Below are 21,582 nucleotides of genomic sequence, written 5' to 3' on the forward strand. Positions count from 1 at the left end.
GGAACGCCTTTTTTTTTTATCTTATTCTTATCTGGTTTTTTTTATGTCCTCAATCCGTTTAGCTTAAAGCTCACATGGGACAAAAAGGGAAAAAGAGTCCAGTTCCGAAGTTCTTTTGAGATTTTGTGATATACTTTCAAACGAATACAAATAAATGCTTCAGTTAATTCGTTCTTTTTCCGGCTATTTGAATAGATGATAATATACTTGTTAACGTGGTCACTACTTTGAAGAAATTATATTGTTGCTATTTGTTCTTTCTCCGCGTATTTGAATAGGACGATACTTGTTAACGTGGTCACTACTTTGAAGAAATTATATTGTTGCTATTTGTTCTTTTTCCGGGTATTTGAATAGGAATATAATACACTTGTTAACGTGGTCACTACTTTGAAGAAATTATATTGTTACTATTTGTTCTTTTTCCGGATATTTGAATAGGATGATAATATACTTGTTGACGTGGTCACTACTTTGAAGAAATTATATTGTTACTATTTGTTCTTTTTCCGAGTATTTGAATAGGAATATAATACACTTGTTGACGTGGTCACTACTTTGAAGAAATTATATTGTTACTATATGGAGCATGAAAATAATTTGAGATGTTTTAGTGAAAAATTTTCAGTAATGCGTCAAAATTCTAGAGTTGTTACTGGAAAAAAAAACTTAATACCTAGTAGATCCTCATGATCAAAGCAAAATTTTAAATACACAAATTTCAATATAAGCAATCGATTTTTCATATTAATCGAAATACTTTGTTATCTAGTCTCTTTCAGAAAGAGATAATGCATTGATAACTACCACATCTTATAAAGGACAAAGCATTTAATGCAAGTGTGGTATCAGGTTAAATTTGGTAACTAATCAACTAAAATATATCCTATCATTTTTAATCAAAAACTTACTACTAGTCTTTAACTTGACTGTTACCTCTTATTTCGAAATTCAAATAATTCGAACTCTAATAGGTTTATTTTTTTAAAATTTTTTTTTACTTTTATTGTTAATGCACTTTAAATAGCAGAGGTCGTAACTGTCCTAAATTTTTGTAAATATTTGAAAAAAAATGATCCTATCTTTTTCTTATCTTACTTTTTTTACCCATTTATTAATAAAAGCCTCCTATTGCGCTGGGGTTGCCTTATGTTCGACAGAAAACCCTATCATTTGAAAACCATCGACGTCATTTTGCAATACACTAACAGGTTAATTAGAAATGTCTGCAGTATTTTCTTATCAGTCAAACACTTTTAGGGTATTTGCAATAAGCTCAAATACTACTTTTTAGCAAATAAAAAATTACATCATTCGTTGCTCAGTTAACCTAATTTATTTCAGCTCTTTTGCTATGAATGCAGATACTTTTAGGCTACATAGAAAATTGATCATTCATTGCTGAATTAGTTGAAACGGCTGATTACTTATACTTCTATATTTAAAGCATCGGCACAATACAAGGGTAACGGTATTAAGGATTGTAATGTGCCGACTAAATTATAAATTTTTTAATTAACCTAAAGTTTTATGAATTAATTATAATAATCCTGAAAAATATTGAACTGAATAGAAAGTGATACAGACTTTTTAAACTTGTTTGCACACTGTCGTCGGCAATTGCAAAAAGTTTGATTTTTTAATTAGCCTGAGGCATACTTTTCCTTTAAATTAATAGTAGATATTACAGGGTGTCCACAGTTGAGCGGAGGATTTGTACGATGAACCGATTTGATAGAAAGTGCAATCTGAATAAAATTTCCAGCGAAGGACTGGTTGATTTCAAAATTGAAAATCTCGAAAACAAAAGGCAATAAATTAATGAAAACAGCTGTATGTTTATTGTGAAAGCTGTAAAAGCTATAAACAAAAATTTTAGAATTTAGTTACAAGGGTTGCCGAGAGATGGCGCTTCAAACCATCTATAGGCAGAGCATTTAATTCTAACGTTAAAACACAAAAGGAGTTTGTCATACAGGATTGAGAGGATTGAGCCGTACATTCTATTAAACAACATGTAAAAAATTAATTAATAGATTGATAGTCTTATATGGCAATTGTATTTTTTTTTTTAAAATTCTGTACAGTGTACAGCGCTATTTGTTGGCAACTTTTGTAATTTGATTCCAAAATTTCAGCGTAAACTTCTTACAGTTTTCACATTATATATACCGTTTATTTCTTTCCTCTATCGTTCTTTATTACAGATATTCTTAATTTTTAAATCAGTCTATCTTTCGCAGTATATTTTGTATTATTTTATTACCGGTTTTGAACTAATTTTTTTTTCGATTGTGTTTATGACTATCAATCGTTTAACTCTATAGCCTCGTAATTTTGAGCCCAACCCAGAAAAAAATTAAACTTCTAGATCGACATAGATTAGATACCACGATTAGCTCGACAGAAAGATGATTCTAATCGATGATCCATGTACTACTAAGTCTGTACTACTACGTCAGCACTGCAGTTGATTTAAAGCCTGTAGCTGAATTCATATCGGCCAGCCATCGCTAAGATTCGAACCTGAATTGCCTAATTAGTAAGAGGAGACCGTTCTATCTACTTAGCCACTGCTTCTCTAATATTAGGATTTGGAGATTTTCTGCAAAATTTGGATACATATTTTTATGTTTTCAACTACCATGCATTGATAGTATATCGAATTATCTCAGCATGAATTACGCATACATATTAATAACTCATACTAAAAAAAATTTACAGGTTATTCATATTTTTAATGAAAAGTTTCCACAGTTACTCCGAATTTCGATTTATTTTCAGATTAACGCTGCTGTTATCTTGCTCCATGAAATTCGAAGCTTATCCACATGACACACAAGTTTGTTCAATGAAGATAGAAAGTTGTAAGTAGTTGATTTAGTGTTTAAAAATCGCGTTTTTTTTCAGAACATTTTTTTTAATTTCCTAAGAGCTGCACAATCAGTCTTCCCGATCCGCAGACCTAGTGCGTTCTCCAGAAATAGTATCCACTCTTTCAGAACCCCCACAATGGATGAGATACCGTTGGCCATGTTAATTTGGACTTCCAGTTTCTGCCACACTAGATGGCAGCACAGAGACTCTTATTTGGATGCTAAAGTGCACTAGGAATTTAATTTTGCCGGAAATGCCAAGAGCGAATAAGGCACTCTAGGGGATCTTTTACATGTACGACATGGCCGCTGAGGATTTTCTGCATCCCGAAAATCCTCAGAACATTGAGCCGTTCATAAACAACCTAATTACGTCTTTTGCATAGCGCTTATCTTCATATATGAAGAGCTTGGAACAATGTAAGGATCCATATTTAATTTTATCTGCACTAAATACATTAAAAGTCGGAAACAAAAAGTTGTTTTTATATGAAAAACACCCCAGGAAAAAAGTGTCAGTAAATGATTTAAATACCACTTGATTTCCACGGTGGACATGACCGCGTGGTAGTAATTACGCCAAGCTAGAATAATTCGCATTTAGTTTGTGGTATCTATATCTCCGCGATTGTTTTCAATACATAATCCCAAATAAACTTTATAACAATGAACTTTCATTCATTCAACTTTTAATAAACAAAGGAGGACATGCTGACAAAATTGGAAATGCTGGTGGCTAACAGATTAAGCTTTTTAAAATTTATATTTTGATAGTATGTTAGTGCAATGTGGTTTTTTCTAAATTAACACAATAACGCCCAATTTATTGTACTTCAATAATGGGACTTCAATATTGTACTTCAATAAGAGTAATACATAAGCATCGGTATTTCTTACGTTAGCTGCCACATATATTACTTAATATAAAATTTAAAATTTGCACTTCATATTTTTAGGTCTAAATCAAAAGCTTTATATTCCAAATATACTATAGTGAAAAAAACTGCCGTATTTTATGAAGTTAGTAATAGAATATTTGATCCATCATTTTTTTGCTTTTTTAAATATTAATATTTCTTTAATTATATTAATGATATAATAAATAATAATATAATTAATATTTGTCAAAAAAATGGTGCTGGGTGCTAACAAGTTCAATTGAAATAAAACATTCTTTTAAACTAAATGTAAGTAAGCTGCAATTTTCGTAAAGGAAAAACAAGTAAACATGTTAAAACTTTTCGTCATTCCTTAAATATTAAATAAGAATAATTTATGCAAATGATGACTCTTTGTTTAGCCTTACACATATTTTACAGATATATGCTGTCAGAGATTTCAAAATAAAGGGAAATAATGTTCTAATAATAACATTGTTCGCAAAATTTCCTAAAAGCTTGAAACTCAAGGCTGACATATTATTTAGGAATGTAATGAGTCAGCTTTCTCTAATGAATTATAAAATCTGAATTACGAAATCAGTAGTACTAGAGATATTCCTCGTCATTCACTCTTTGCATTTGTAATATTATGCATACATTTAATGATCCTTTTCAAATGCAATATCGCATGCATAAGCTCGATAAAAGTACTTCTGGCGATAATGCTCCACCGATATCTGCCGTAAGAGCTAACAATTTCAAATTTCAACCAATCAATGGATTGTCGAAATCGGTGACGCTTAACGATATGCTTCAAGTTACAGACGAATGTGAAGGAGACACTTAACAAATTTAAAGGTTTAATACAAAATATTTTTTGGTATTTAGAGTAAGTGTCACGATTCTTATTAAAATTAAGAATTAATTGTTCGAATAAATAAAAATATCTATTCGAAAAAAAAATCCATTTAATTTATTACTTTTCTTTATTATGTATGGTAATCGGTTTTTAGTTAAATACGGTAAAATTAATTATTTTAAAAAAGAATGGCGTATCAAATATTTTTTTCCTAACTATCGGTATTTTGTTTGAGGTGAAAATATATAAAGATGATGTTATTTGTATTAATAAGAGTTATCTACTAGTGTTAAAAAATAGAATTTATGCTTTTGAATAGTGAAAGAAATACTGAAATACACATACCGAATGTTTTATTAATTGAAATTTATTGTTTCAAGTAGGATATACTTGTATCAACTTCTTTATATCTTATAATTGCTCCCGGATGCCCCGTCAGGGAGCACCCCTTAAGCTTTAATATATTGTATTAGTTTTATGTTTTTACAAAAGGAAGTTTTTTTTCTGTTGAGAGAATAAAGTGGTAGCACAACTGTTTTATCATTAGATTTCATTTAGAACAGAAAATAGTTCTATCAACTACAATACATTAAAAATAAAAATGTTAATATTTGAATCTGAAATTTTAGTATATATTTCCTTTTTAGTTAAGTGAAAGGTAAGTAATATTTACTTGGTTTGGTATAACAAATATGTACTAATATTGATGGATTCATGACAATTATTGCAAAATTTCTGCACTAATAATAATTTATTATTCAAGTAGCCCTTAGTTAGAGTTACTTGGAGAAAACTACCTATATAAAAAATAGTAAGATGTCTGTGATTAAACAAAGTGGCTACTTCCTAATATCAGCAGTCACTTTTTATAATAATAATTTACTAATATAGATGAACGCCTCAATTTTTAAAAATTAAATGATTAAAATGCAACTCCTTAACTTTTTAAAAAATACATGTTTACAAAATGCAATGGGTTACAACAATAGATTAATAGTAGAGGAAAAGGTGTAAATATGGGCACCCTCTTTTGTTTTTTGGATAAAGTTACTTTCAATTTGAAAATTTCTAGATTTTTATCTTTCATTAACAACTATAACAAGTTTCCTAAATTCGAGAAGGCAAAACAATGATTAACATCAATTATTTCATTTCAAAAACGACGATTTTCAAAAATCTTTTAAAAAAGCACCAGAAAAAATGGGGTGTAAATATGGGCCCTCTTCAAAAAAGTCACCAAAAATTGTTTAAAAACAGGATAAAACAATACAAAATGGTAGAGAATTTATTTATAACAGGAAAAAAAATTATTTACAGAAATCGCAAGCATAACTGACTCTTTCACCCCCGGCACAGTGCCCACATTTGGCACATAACGCATCTTACCCACACCTCTCCTCGAGTGTCTTCAGAGAACTTTCCATCACAAAAACTGCAAGTTGCATCGCTTGAGTCTGGTTTATCCCCACCGTTGACATTTATCAGATTCGTATCATCATCGCTGTAGATAAGAGGAGGGTCATTGAGTCCGATGATGAATCGTATCGTTGCGTGGGCCGAATTTTCTTTTTTTGAAGGCCTTTCGTCCTCCCATCCTGCCCTCTGGCCGGTCTCTTACCCCGGGAAAACTCAAGGACGTCTTCTTGAGAGCACTTGTCAAGCGTCTTGGTCAACTGATCCTTGTATGGTAATCCGGTGATGAGGCTGGACCTTGCGTCCACGAGTAGTGGTTATCTTCTTAATGTTGGGAACAGGAGATATGTTGAACGGAGAAATTGCACTTGAAGTTCCCGGGGAACATTGAGGTATTTCAGCTGCCTTATCAATTGGCATAACTAGAGCCTGATGTGCTAAACGCCACTAAAAAAAAGTTGGTGTAATTATGGGCACCCTTTAAATGGGGGCCCATATTTACACCAACCCCACCTAAGAAGGATGGCCACTATCGCAAGTAACCTAAAAGCGTGCGTGACTAAAGGTGTGCTTCAAAAAATAGCTTAAGATCTCCGCTTTCCGGATATCAGTGTCAAATTATTTTTAACTGAACATAAGTACATGAAAAGAAAACGATTTCACATACCTCTCAAAAGTTTGCAGTCCAGAATAAACACCAATTTGCACAATAACTCACGCTGCATCCACACTACTTGAAAAAATGGTTTCAGCTGCTCTGTACAATCTTATATTAGCAACTGAGGCGCCATATACAGTCCTTGCCGCCAGTCTTCAGTACCTCCCATAGCTACTAGGGAGGGGTGCCCATATTTACACCTGTGCCCATTTTTACACCTTCTCCTCTATAGGTAGACTGTCTCCCCCCGCGGAAACTAACAACCCTATAACGTGACTCGTTGACCAGTTCACTCTCCTTTAACCTCTTAACGATCGGTTAATTTTCAAGAAAGCGGTCATAAAAGTGCCTATTTTTTTGACATCTAGTTTAAAATAAACTGACATTAGGTTTAAAATAAACTATCTACAATTACCTTAAAAATATCCTGGTACTGCCATCTGGTGTGTAAAATGAGAAATAAAATGTTTTCTGGGAAAAGGAAATGAATTAGTTTTATACTTACTGGCGCGTTACTACTAAACACTCCAGCCCGGAAATGTCACGGCAGCGAGAAATAGAGGGCGAAACCTCACCCCGTCATTTTGAAGGGAGCGAGAAGGAAGGGGCTAAGAAACTTTTCATTTTTCATAATTTCCTTAATTTATAATAAGCTAATGAAACTAAGTGCTAGGTTTTTTATCTCTAATTTCTTAAATCATTACAAATTATTGGATCCAAATATAATGATTATTTATAACCATTAAATTACGTAAGTAATTCAATTGTTCTTGGCTGTAAAGAATGGGAACTATGGGTGTTAGTGTTTATTTTATTTCAGTTTTTAAAGTTAGCTGCGGCAATATGAGTTTAGTTAAATAAACATTCAACTTAAAATTATTCATCCTATTTTGTTTATGTTGTAACATATTGAAATAAATAATTTCATTCGTTGCAGTTATAATAATTAAATAATAAATAAATTTTTGCTAAAAAAAATTGTTGCTCAATTAAGAAATACAAATATGTAATACAATATAAATACATTTATTTACTGAAATTATAAATAAATACAGTTTTAATTTAATTAGACTTTTAATTCATAAACTTTTTATAAAAATCATTAACTGAATTTATATTATTAAATAATTAAACATATTTGTGTGTAGATCTCTGTAAGTAGCAAATTCTTGAACTATGGTATGCAAAACAATTTTTCAATGAGAAAATCGTGGCAGATTGAAAAAATGCGAATTAGAATATAAATATATTTATTTATTAGAATAACATGTACTTTAAAGTTATGAATTGTTTATTAAACTTTGCTCAAAATTTTCTATACTTTTGTCCAACTTGTTATATGCTAGTGATAAAATATACGAATGAAAGCTAAATGATCCATGTTGGAAATATTTATTCTAATTTTAATTTTTAAAAAAAAGTTATTATTTTTATTTTGGGTAGTTTATAGTTTCGAGTGTTCAACTTGATTTTACATTTTGTTTTATTGCGTAAAAATTAAATACAAAGGTGTGCTGGAAAATGTACAGGGAGTACAATGGAATAATAACTTTAATATTAACTGTAAAACTTGTAGCAAAAAAAAACTATGTGGACCACTCTACAGGCCACAGGAAAACTTCAGAATTGAAATTTTGTATGTAAGGACCATATTTATTTATGAACTTGGTACAGAGAATTTTCGACATTCCAATTTGTTCGAAAATTATTGCAATTATTAGCTCGTTTTTGCGATTTTTATCAGTCTTTTCGTTACATTTTGCTTTGTTGCACTTAAAATTGCGAAGGTATGTAGAAAAAGTGCAGAAAGTACGATTGAATAAAAAATTTCAGATTCGACAATTATTGACTGTTAAATTTGTAGGGAAAGAATACCGTATTTGGTCAATCTCCAGCCAGCTGAAATGCAACTACTGAGTTAAGTTTTGACGAGCTGAAAGAACAATTTTTATTCTGAAGAAACGCAAATTTTCGTTTCGAAATTTTAATTTGTTCGACACTCATTGCAAGTTTACGTCTTTGTTTCGTGATTTTTTTCCAGCTTTTTTGCTAATATTGACTATTGTTGTAGAAAATTTCTTTATCTTATAAACTCGCGCTTGAATAGATGTCGATCAAAAGAGAAAGACATTACGTGTTGGCAAATATAATTTAATGGTCATTTCTTGGAAAGTGACTCGATCCTTTAGAGTTTTTAACTTAGTATTTATTGAAAAAAAAAATTTAAAACTGCATAAAGAGCGGTAAGAAACATTCCCTAATTGAATTGTTTTAAGTTTCGTCAACGAGTAAAATTACTGCTCAATTATTTCGTTTTATCGAGTCGCATATTCGGTGTTCTTTAAGTTAAGGAAAGTCGGTAAGACATATACCAATAAGGCTAAAACTGATATTTTTAGAAGTACCTTTTCTCAAGGCTAAAACTGATATTTTTCGAAGTACCTTTTCTCAGCATGTAAACAAGATATTGCTTCAGTTCTTATTGAAAAAAAAATTTACAAATAAAAAACTGCATGAAGAGCGGTAAGAAACATTCCTTATTTGAATTGTTTTTAAGTTTCATCAACGAGTAAAATTACTGCTAAATTATTTCGTTTTATTGAGTCACATATTCAGTGTTCTTTAAGATAAGGAAAGTCGGTAAGACATACACCAATATGGCTAAAACTGATATTTTTAGAAGTACCTTTTCTCAAGGCAAAAACTGATATTTTTCTCAGCATCTAAACAAGATATTGCTTCAGTTTTTTTCACGGAATAATTACATATAAAATTTTTCACTGTGATAACTGTTAATACATATCCTAGACAGAAGTTTTGTTTTTTAAATTATGAACTGAGAACTTTTAATTTCTTAAAAAGTTTCATCAAAAATCTTTCATAACTCAAAAAGCTTTAATATTAGTTTAGTTTAGCTAAAAGTTTTACATTGTCACAGCATACAACTGATATAATCTTCAATATCCCCAAAAAATTTCAAAGCGATATAATAACTAGTTTCTTAGAAAAGGTACATCGAAAAAATGTCAGTTTTAGCAATATTGATTTATGCCCTACCGTTTCCCTTTAAACTTTTTTTGTTTCAAATTCAGAATATTATTTTTCAAATCCAAATAATCGCCCATTTCGTTATGATTAACATGTTAACAAAATGTCATAATGCTACAATAATTGTATAGTTTGAAAACAAAATATTCTGTATTTTGGGGGAAAATATCGACGTTTATATAAGGAGAAAAAATGATAAATGAGATGCAATTCGAGGAGAGTTGTCAAGCGAAGTGAGCAAAAAGCTAATCCTATTTAATTTCAAAAATTGAAAAACTTCGGCTTACTGTCCCTGGCCAAATTATTAGACGCACTATAAGATTCTATGTAAAATATTAATTATCAGGTAACGCTATACAGCTTTACTGTTTTTATGTGACTGAAACCGGTTTGCACTCGTTTACGTTCGTGTATCAATTGGTTAAATTAGACGATATATAATATAAATTTGACGATAGGATAAATTAGAATATATATTATATAAATTATAGAATATTTATTATATCAAGCATTATATTAGTATAGTATAATACTTAGATCAAACTTTTAGACGCACTACAGTTTTTTAATATTTACATGATTTGCACGAGTTTATATGCAATACTTTTATATTTAAACACTAGGGGTCTAATTTCAAATTTTCGCTAATAATAGCAGTACTGGAAAATAACTTTAAATTACGGAAACAAAAATATTTAAAGGAAAACACTTTACGACTTTTGTTAATTTCTGCTGATGACAACCAAAACAATTAAATATGAATGAGGAAAAACTGGATCCTACCTATCATTTTTAAGCCAATAGAAATGCACGGACAACAATGGAAAACTCTGACATCATTATTAGACATACTCAAAATAAAATAAAAATCGCTGCTCAGCTTTCGATGGTAAGTTTAGTTGCAACATTTTAGCAAGCAGTATTTATTAAAAATTATTATCTTTTCACACACATGAGTTCTCAATTCTAATTGGCTGTTTTGTGCGTTACTAACCGCTAGTGTTGCGTGATTGGCTATGTGTTATCATTTCACTCTCTTCTTATATCATATAAAGATACATGTAATGGGTTTTTATTCAGGAGATTTTTTACATACTTCCTATTTGTATTTGATTTTTAACGTATTGCATTAGAATGTTAACCAACCGATACAATATGGCCAGGGACTGTACGTTTTACCGCGTTAAGCTTTGTCAGAATTTTTAATCAGTCAAACAACTTTCACAATAAATGGATTGCTTAGTAAAAACATTCTATGCTTTCGCCAAATCTCTGCAAGTTGCAACAGGATAATCGATTATTGGCATAAGCTTAACATTATTTGTAATTAGAATAAACTTTTATGTCACCTTATGATGATTTAAAAAATCAAAGTTTTTAAATAATTAAGAATACGTGCGTTGTTTCCTGTGGAAAAAGCAATTTTTGGTAAACTTGTAACTATGTCTTTGTCTTTATGTTTTATTGCATTTATTTTAAAACTCATAGCTAAATATGTTATTGTGATCTTAGTTGTTTTTAAAATTTGTTAAATAAACCATATTAACTAAATGTTACCTTAGTTTAAAAACATCTTAAAGACACGGAATCTTTAATTTCTTTTTGTTCGTATAGATACTGGTGTTGTTTTATTTATTAGAGTATAATTTACATACATGTCATGTTATCACAAATATGATGATATTACATACTTTTCTTGCACCAGTATTTTTTTTTTCAATTACAGAATGTCGACTATTGAGATAAACTGCCTGCTTCCCATATTACGTTTTGTGTTGCCAACGAAGACCATGGCATATAACTCAATTTATTGTGCAACATTAAAGAAATATATCGATAAAAAAAAATTTAAAAAACGATTTTTTTTTTTTTTTTTTTTTTTTTTTTTTTTTTTTTTTTTTTTTTTTTTTTTTTTTTTTTTTTTTTTTTNAAAAGCTATTAAAATAAGAAAAATATCAGAAATGTTCCTATATTCTTAACTCTTAATGTTTGTATACCGCTACCTTTTAGCACTAAAATAACATTTATCTGGGTCAAAATATATTAGAGGTTCCATTTATAGAAATTCTGAGCAAATCATTCTAGCGAATTTCGTGTCTCATGGTCTCGATAGTTTACCGAAGTTGCGTCTTGTTAAAATCGCCCGCGCCTAAATATTCGTTCGCCAATGGCGAACTAGCTACTGAAAATGTCGCGGTCTACTTAAATTGTCACAGCTTGTGTCTTGTTAAAAATATATAACTAACGCTATTATAATAAAAAATAATCAAAGTGGTTTTTTTAAATACATATTCAATGAATATTCTATAAAGTATTAAAAAGAAATTATTGCTTTAAGGGAATTCATTAGACTCAAAAATAAACATAACAAAACCATATCTAGATATGGTAAAAACTTAATCTATGACGCTAAAAATACTGTTTTATACTCATTTGTTGTACTAAAATTCCTTCATGTAACTTAAAAATGACAACAACAAAAAACTAACTTCAAAAAATTGTTAAACTGTGTAATTCATTTGAAGTTGTGTACCTATATTAATCTTTTGAAGAATAACCATGCGGAAAAGTTTCTTCCATATCATAAACTTATAATATGGGTAGACTACTCACGAAGTATTACACGCGGAAACCAGCAACCCCCAGTCATGTGACCGGTTCCCTCCTTTTGCGAAACCACACAATGTTATTTCTACCTAGAAGATTTTCATTTTTCATAATTTCCTTAATTTACCATCAGTCAATGAAACAAAAAGCTATTATCTCTGAAATCAGTGCTAAGTATAAGATTCAAATAAAATGATTATTTATCCCCAATGAATTATGTAAGTAATTAGATGGGGTTCTATCTCTTAGTGTTTATTTATTTCGGTTTTTAAAGTTTGCAGTAGCAAAATCAGTTTATTAAACACTAGATTGCCTCAGGAAGTCATTTTGACTGCTTTTTAATTTCAATTAGAAAAACAATGGCGTATTTCTTAGAATTTTGTGACTTTTCGTACAACATATAATTTTTTTGTTGTCAATATTTACTAATAACTTGTTATTTAACTTTAAATATTATAAAAGAAATTTAAAAATTAATTTTAAACAAATTTCTTTATTCTTCCACAATCTAGTCATTTTGACTACTTTTGGGCAATATAGGTATATACAGTACAGTACCCGTTATCCGGAAATCAGAAAACCGGAAAATCAAAAAACCGGAACGAATTTCGATAAATTTTCTCGCATTTTTTAAAAAAAAAAAATTTTTTTCCTCATAAGATTTTAGGATTTTTCTTTCTTTTTTGAAAGATGTTTACCTTACCATCATTTTGGAAATAATCATTAGTGTATTACTTCATAGTTTTTTCTTCTTTTTAAGATTAATTCCAAATTTTTTTTTTTTTAGCTGGGTTTAACAATAAAAGAACGGCTTTTTGTAGCTATTCAGAAAACCGGAAAAATCAGTTTTCCGGAATAGCGATGGTCCCGATCGTTCCGGATAATCGGTTTCCTACTACTATATTTCAGCTTTTCTAAAGTTAAACTCATTTTAAAATCATTTATAATATTTTGTTCATATTTTAACAAATTGAAATAACTAATTTCTTTAGCTTCTAGAGAAATAAATAAATTTTAGCTGAAATAATTGTTGCTCAATTAAGAAATACAAATATGTAATACAATATAAATACATTTATTTACTGAAATTATAAATAAATACAGATTTAATTTAATTAGACTTTTAATTTAATTTATATTATTAAATAATTAAACATATTTTGTGTGTATATATTTGTAAGTAACAAAGTCTTGAACTATGGTATGCAAAACAATTATTCAATGAGAAAATTGTGGCAGATTGAAAAAATGTGAATTAAAATATAAATATTTTTATTTATTCGAATAGCATGTACTTTAAAGTTATGAATTGTTTATTAAACTTTGCTCAAAATATTCTATACTTTTGTCCAACTTGTTATATACTAGTGATAAAATATGCGAATGAAAGCTATTGGAAATATTTATTCTAATTTTAATTTTTAAAAAAAAGTTTTTTTTTTTTCATTTTGAGTAGTTAGTAGTTTTGAGTGTTCAACTTGATATTACATTTTGTTTTATTGCGCAAAAATTATGAAACTACAAAGATGTGTTGAAAAATGTACAGGGAGTATAATGGAATAATAACTTTAACATTCGATTATTAGTTCGAGAATTATTGACTGTAAAACTTGTAGCAAAAAAAAGCCATGTGGACCGCTCTACAGGCCGCGGGAAAACTTCAAAATTGAAAATTGGTATGTGAGAGCCATATTTATTTATGAACAGAGAATTTTCGACATTCCAATTTGTTCGAAAATTATTGCAATTATTAGCTCATTTTTGCGATTTTTATCACTCTTTTCGTTACATTTTGCCTTGCTGCACTTAAAATTGCGAAGGTGTGTAGGAAAAAAAATGCAGAAAGTACGACGTAATTTAAAATTTCAGATTCGACAATTATTAAATGTTAAACTTGTAGGGAAGGAATACCGTATTTGGTCAATCTCTAGCCATCTGAAATACAACTACGGAGTTAAGCTTTGACGAGCTGAAAGAACAATTTTCAATTGTGAAGATACGCTAATTTCGTTTCGAAATTTTACTTTTTTCGACACTTGTTGGAAGTTTAAGTTCTTTTTCGTGATTTTTCTGCTTTTTTGCTTTAAATATTGACTATTGTTGTAGAAAATGTCTTTATATCTTATAAACTCGAGTAGATGTCAATTAAAAGAGAAAGACATTACGTGTTGGCAAATATAATTTAATTAGGAATGGTCATTTCTTGGAAAGTGACTCTTTTGGCGTTTTTAACTTAATATTTATTGGAAAAAAAATAAATAGCTGCATAAAGAGCGGTAAGAAACATTCCCTATTTGAATTGTTTTAAATTTCCTCAACGAGTGAAATTACTGCTCAATTATTTCGTTTTATTGATTCACATATTCGGTGTTCTTTAAGTTAAGGGAAGTCTGTAAGACATATACCAATAAGGCTAAAACTGATATTTTTCGAAGTACCTTTTCTCAGCATCTAAACAACATATTGCTTCAGTTTTTTTCACGGAATATTTACATATACATACATGTTTACACTGCGATAACTGTTAATACATATCTTTGACAGAAATTTGTTTTTTAAAATTATGAACTGAGAACCTTTAATTTTCTAAAAAGTTTCATCAAAAATCTTTCCTAACTCAAAAAGCTTTAGTATTAGTTTAGTTAAAAGTTTTAGCTAAAACATTGTCACAGCATACAACTGATATAATCTTCAATATCCCCAAAAAATTTCAAAGCTATATCATAACTAGTTTCTTAGAAAAGGTACATCATAAAAGGTCAGTTTTAGCAATATTGATTTATGCCCTACCGTTTCCCCTTAAACTTTCTTTTTTTCAAATTCAGAATATTATTTTTCAAATCCAAATAATCACCCATTTCGCCAAATCCCGGTCTGTTGCAAAAGGATAATCGATTATTGTCGTAAGCTTAACATTATTTATAATTGGAATAAACTTTACTGACACCTTATCATGATTTAAAAATCAAAGTTTTCAAATAACTAAGAATACGTTGTTTCCTGTGGAAGAAGCAATTTTTAGTAAACTTGTATACATGTCTTTGTCTTCTATTACATTTATTTTAAAACTCATAGCTAAATATGTTATCACGATCTTAGTTGTTTTTAAAATTGGTTAAATCAAAATATATGCTAAATAAACCATATTAACTAAATGTTACCTTAGTTTAAAAACATCTTAAAGACACGGAATCTTTAATTTCTTTTTGTTCGTATAGATACTGGTGTTGTTTTATTTATTAGAGTATAATTTACATAAATGTCATGTTATCACAAATATTACAAACTTTCCTTATACCCGTTTTTTTTTTCAATTACAGAATGTCGGCTATTAACATGAAATGTCTGCTTCCCTTAATACATTTTGTATTGGCAACGAAGACCATGACATACAACTCAATTTATTGTGCAACATTAAAGAAATATATCGATTAGAAAATTTCAAAAATGTTTTTTTTTTTTTTGCTATTTGATTTAAATGGAAAATAAAATTAAACAAATTGAAATTTTTGTTTTGTTTCTAGTATCTTATACTACAGACGATCTAATATTTGATTGGGAAACAGAGGTGCCTCTAGTAGTAGATGATGATATCGAATTACCACAACACAACTTAGTTGACACATCTTTAGGAGATTGCACTAAAGTGTATTCTACAGGTAAAGTCTTTTCCTTTATTGGGTAGTGTTACGAATTTTTCTGATTAATTTTTTAAGTAAGGTTGTATTGGGTCGGGTTGACTCTTTTCATGAGCTACTTTCATTATTTTTTGACAGCAGGCCAATTTTTGACTGTTTGGTGTTATTTATGAAGATTTAAAAACCGTCACATTGACACAAGTTCATGTTAACAATTTTCCTGTTCAAGAAAACCAGATTTTTGTGCTTTTTTTTCAACTTATACGATATATAATAGAACAAGTTATGGAAATCAATGAGACTATCTAGAAATAATTTGTTGGTTGAAGAATTTGATAAATTAGCCATACGTTGAAGAGGATTGATTGATGTATTGGGAGTACAAATTAAGGCCCGTTTACACGGTACAATTTCTTGAATCCGAGAAATTGGACGGATTTCTCTGTCCAAGAAATTGGATGATTCGTTGACACTATCCAAGTTCTTGAATGTCACTGATTCGTTGAAAGGAAAACTTGCGCATGCGCATTGTTCATATTCAACATTATAAAATAATACTTACATAAGTTTAAAATTACTAAATAAATTCAAATTAAATTATAATAACACAAATAAACCGCAACAGATCAATTTATTTGGACTAAAATATATGAAAACAGACAACAAAATGACATAATTTGCTGCCTGCTTGTTGACGTCGTTGGACCAAGTTCTTCGATGATTGTTTACACGATCCAAGCTCAAAGCAAAACAAGTTTCCATCAATATCAATCAATCTCTGTCCAAGAAATTGGATCGTCTAAACAGGCCTTTAGCTCGGTCGGACAATTTTTGATAACAATCGTCTGCGCTGAAAGTAGCTGTGTTTTTGTTGCCAGATTCTTAAAAACTTAAGTACTTGACCTCCTATTTAACTACAACCTATGAGTATGAAAGCTGTTTCGATATTAACTTAAAAAATAGTAATCATTCTCACAATTTTTAGAGTTTTTTTGAACCAAATTCTGATAGGGATTACACCACTGTTTTCACAGTGTACAATTTAATCAAGTTAGAAAAAGAACATTCTTTCATGAAATTTCTAGAACAAAAAAAATCAGCCAGGGGCGAATTAAACCTTTCCTGTTAATTAATAATTTATATTGATTTCGCCTCACATAGTTCCTTAATGTAACTAAAACGGTTAAAATAGAAAATATGTGTGCAACCAAAAATGGTCGAAAATTCAAAAATAAATTTCATTCAAAAGTTAGTGAAATGAAAAATTTTGAATATTTTATAATTTTAATAACGACATTATTGACTAAAAATTTAATTTTTTTAAAAAAAATTAATTCATTTCATGAATAGCTGGCAAATTAATGGATTTAGCGTAAGATTTAAAATTGTAGCAAATCTTATGCTTTTTTATTTATATAGGTTTCTAACAATTCCATTGAGTACCGATATTTTTCTTTGTCTTTCTATAAGTTATAACGTATATTATGTCACAACTTAGTATAGATTAATTAATTCATAACATGCATGGCTCCCAAATTAAATAAATTTGACGTAAAATTTTATAATTAAAGTTGTAGCAAAATGGATGCTTTTTCTAATTAGAGACGTTTTTAATAGTTCCATTCAGTTTTGTTATGTCCTTTCATTATACTTCTTATTTTAAATGCCACAACTTTTCTCTGAGTTGCAAAGTACTATTTACACTTACTAGTGAAAATTAATTTATTCGTTACATGCATTACTGCCAATTTTTTACAAATTAACCGTTAAGATTTTATAGCATACTTTATGCTTTTCTATTCATGTGCGTTTTTAATAGTTTTATTCAGTCCTGGCATATACTTCTTATTCTAAATGTCATTGTCTTTTTCTGAGTTTTATCGTACGCCATCTTAAAACTTAGTATAAATTAATTTAGATAAGTATTTTCGTGAAAGAATATGTGACATAACTCTTCAATTAAACAAAATATTCTCTTCAAACCACTCTTTCTCCTAGCAAAAATAAAATTATTATTCTTGTAAGTTGTTTACATTACTCTTATGAATATTAATTAGAATGAACTGAAACAAAACTAGATTCTTTTCTTAAATCCATTCAAAGGATTCGGATTTCATTGAAACTGTCAAAAAAAGTTTCTAGTTTTAAGTTAATTAAACGAAGTGATTGTACGTGAAATATGTACGTGAAATGCTTGGAGCATGCCTTGTCTTTTTGTTTTCTAATTTAGGTTTATAAACTTGACATCTTATTAAGGTAAAGTAAGGAATTCTGTCGGAAATAATTAGACTTTTTTTTCTTACTTTTATTTGCATTGTCACTTTCCATTTCGGAATTGTAATATCTACTTAGTACAAGAGCCTGCGGAACTTTGATTACTTTTCATTAAAAAAAATCTTAATTATAAATTTTAAGTAAAGTAATAAATTAAAATTGTAAATCATTTTTGTGAAAGTATTGTATTTCTTCATCATATCTTTTTTTATATGTGTTTGTAAATTTAAAACTACAAAGAAATCGAATTTTAAATGATATTTTGCTTAAATTTTAAAAGAATTATCGAGAAACTGAATAAATGCAGATTAATTAGAATCTTAACTGAAATTCTAGTTTTTCTTGTGGCAAATAATAAATAAAAGAAAACGTGTGCTCTGCTTTAAGGATTAATCCCGCTCTACCTTTTGTTTTTGAATAATTTATCCCAACTCATGTTATTTCATTAATCAACAAGGTGGCTACAATCTAAAAAAATGTAAAAAGTTCTGACAGGTGTTTCTTGAGTATGTTTAAAATTTAAAGAGGGTTTTAGTTTTATCTTAATTCTGGGAACTCATGTGGTCAGTTTTAACTCTTACATCCTCTAATTTACTTATATTTTTGGTCGGGAGGATTAAGTTTAAACAGTTTGCATAGTTAATCGTTTCTATAACTTTTGAAATTTTTCCAGAGTATGACCAATTTGTAATTAACTTAATTCCTTACCAAGTAGGGAGTTAATGCAACATTGTGTAGTGACAACAAAAACGCCTTAAGCAGTCATATTAAAAAATAGAAAGGGCTATAATATTATGAATATAATACCTGTATGCAGTTTTTAAAACAGGGTGAAAACTGGAGCATATATACTGTGTTTTCTTCAATCATAGACAGCTAATTTTTTCCTATTTCTTGATAGGATGCTGCGGTTCCTGTATACTCTCTTCAAAATTAATTTTTACGCTAAAATACTACCATAAATAATTTTAAAAATTTACTTAAGTTATAAATATTTCCACTCCCAAATTTTCTATTGTATGAAATATAAAAAATTTATTTTAATTGTTTTCTAAAAACCGTGCGAACTATTACAATTAACCCATTAACAGTGAACTTCTTCTTATCTTGTAATGATGTGAAAAGACTTTTAGTTTATTGAATTTAAATTAAGTGAATATTTTCTCGTATTATCAATCATGGTAGTAAGAGATGTATAGTTTTTCCACGATTAAAGCTAAGAATGGAATAATTTTGCTGCGCGTTTTTTAGTTTTTGAAGGGAAAAAAAAGAACTGGAAAAGTTTCTTAACAAGAAACTCTTATTTTTCATAATCTCGCAAAAATAATTAAATTTCTCTTTTAATGAACGTCAGTTTTAAATATATTTACAGGAAATTTCACATGTATTCAAGTGGTCTTCACACTCAAAAGAAGGCTTGGATATTACATGTTCCACACCTACATTCCAACATGTCTAATTGTCATCATGTCCTGGATATCTTTCTGGATAAAACCAGAAGCAGTGCCTGCAAGAGTAACCCTCTGTGTAACATCCCTCCTAACCTTGTCCACACAACACGCACAGTCTCAGAAATCATTGCCACCCGTCTCCTACATCAAAGCCATTGATATCTTCATGTCCTCGTGCACTGTTTTTGTGTTTGCTTCACTCATGGAGTACGCCTTGGTCAATATCCTACTTGGCGAAGGGTTAGATGGCTATTTGGATGAAGATGGCAATCAGACACATTCTCTGTTTGCCAGAAATACGCCAAATATACTGATCGTGCCCAGGATGCAAGTAGGCATTTATTTATATATTTACATAAAGTATCTCAATATATTGAAGATAGTACTCTTAATTTCATTGATTGTCCTCAAGAAATTTAAATTCTTTGAGGACCAAAAATGTTTCATAATTTTTAATCCTCAATTACTCACATTTTCTCGAATTTCTCCGAAAACATGTTTTCATTTGCAGTGACGTATAAAAAAAAAATTCTGAAAAATCTTTTTTTCTAAACGTGATAGTATTTCTTACAGGGAATACAATAGAAAAGCAAAAAAAAGCCCCAAGCTAAAAGATTAAAAGCGCTATACGTGTCTTGAAAAAAATAAACAAATAATAATCACGTACTCATTAATTTTACATTTTTTCAAATACAGAATATAGTACGATATTTCAAAACTGCTCAGTAATGAAATCAAGTTTGATAAAGATGGTTATGCACCTGATATTAGTTATCAATTTAAAAAAATCTTTGTTGCATATTTAAATTAATATTTTTCGTAAATATATGAAATCATATACCATATCCTCAAATCAAAAATTTTTCCGGGACATTCCGTTGATTTGTCTTCAAGTCAAGGTTTTTAAATCTGGTTACATGATAATTACATAATGCAGGAATGCTTAGCGCTCTGCTTAGCAGGAAGAAAAAAAAAATAACCAATTAAGAGAGAAATGAAATTAAAGTTAGCAAAATTTTATTCAAATTTTTCGAAAACTGAAAATTATCGTTATTTTTCATGGACATTTTTGAAAATGAAAACTGGTAAATTAATTATTTTATTTATCTTGATAAAACATCGGCGCTCACCAAAATATAATAAAAGCAGTTTTATATTGTAATATTTTTAAAACTATAAACATACTCATACTAGCTAATTTTCTACCTGTTTTATCAAAAAGGTACAATTTACATTATTACAAAGTGTTGCACAAACGCTTAGTGAGCGAGGATGGGTTAATTTACAATAGAGTACCGATTATCTGTGCCAGGGATGGGCAAACTGTTTTGGTTGAGGGCCAAAAATCGAGAAAAAAAATGTTTGGTGGGATAAATAAAACTTTCAAAATTTAAAAAAAAAGCGATATACAAGTTTTAATTTAAATATTTAGTGAGATGAATGAAATTGCGATTTCGTTTTTAAAAGTTCCTTATATTAAGGTTCGAAGCGAGATGTGCCTATTTTACGGAACAAGGCTAAATGCTTTTCTGTTAGTCCACTTCTGAAATGATTCTTTCTAAGGTTCAAAGTTGAAAACTCTTGTTCACATATATAAGATTAAGCAAACATAGAGCTGATTTTCTGGGCATGAAATATTAAATTTTGGAAACTAGCTTTTGGTAATGATTTGTAAAACTTTGGCATATTTAGAAACAACTGCTTCAGATGATTGTTAGATTGTCCGCTCGTTGGATCTTAAAATGCGTAGTCTGCCAAATGTGAAGTACAATTTACCTATATTAGATTCCTCGAGAAAGACAAACGCTAGTTAGAGCCAATCTAAGACTATTCTATGAAGAACTTCTGCTTTCAACATTTTACCAATTGAAGCTGTC

General features: G+C 29.3%; 1 protein-coding gene across 1 annotated transcript in view; it reads left to right on the top strand.

Moving 5' to 3' along the window:
• LOC107440721 (glycine receptor subunit alpha-2) overlaps positions 1–21,582 on the top strand; it is a 48,351-nt gene that overhangs the window by 21,727 nt on the left and 5,042 nt on the right. Inside the window, exons 5-7 of the mRNA XM_043047056.2 lie at positions 2,785–2,867; positions 15,867–16,001; positions 19,627–20,036. Coding sequence (XP_042902990.1) covers positions 2,785–2,867; positions 15,867–16,001; positions 19,627–20,036 — 628 coding nt within the window. The remainder of the gene's footprint in view (positions 1–2,784; positions 2,868–15,866; positions 16,002–19,626; positions 20,037–21,582) is intronic.

Source organism: Parasteatoda tepidariorum, chromosome 10, assembly GCF_043381705.1.
Source record: "Parasteatoda tepidariorum isolate YZ-2023 chromosome 10, CAS_Ptep_4.0, whole genome shotgun sequence".
In the NCBI taxonomy this organism is placed as follows: Eukaryota; Metazoa; Arthropoda; class Arachnida; order Araneae; family Theridiidae; genus Parasteatoda; species Parasteatoda tepidariorum.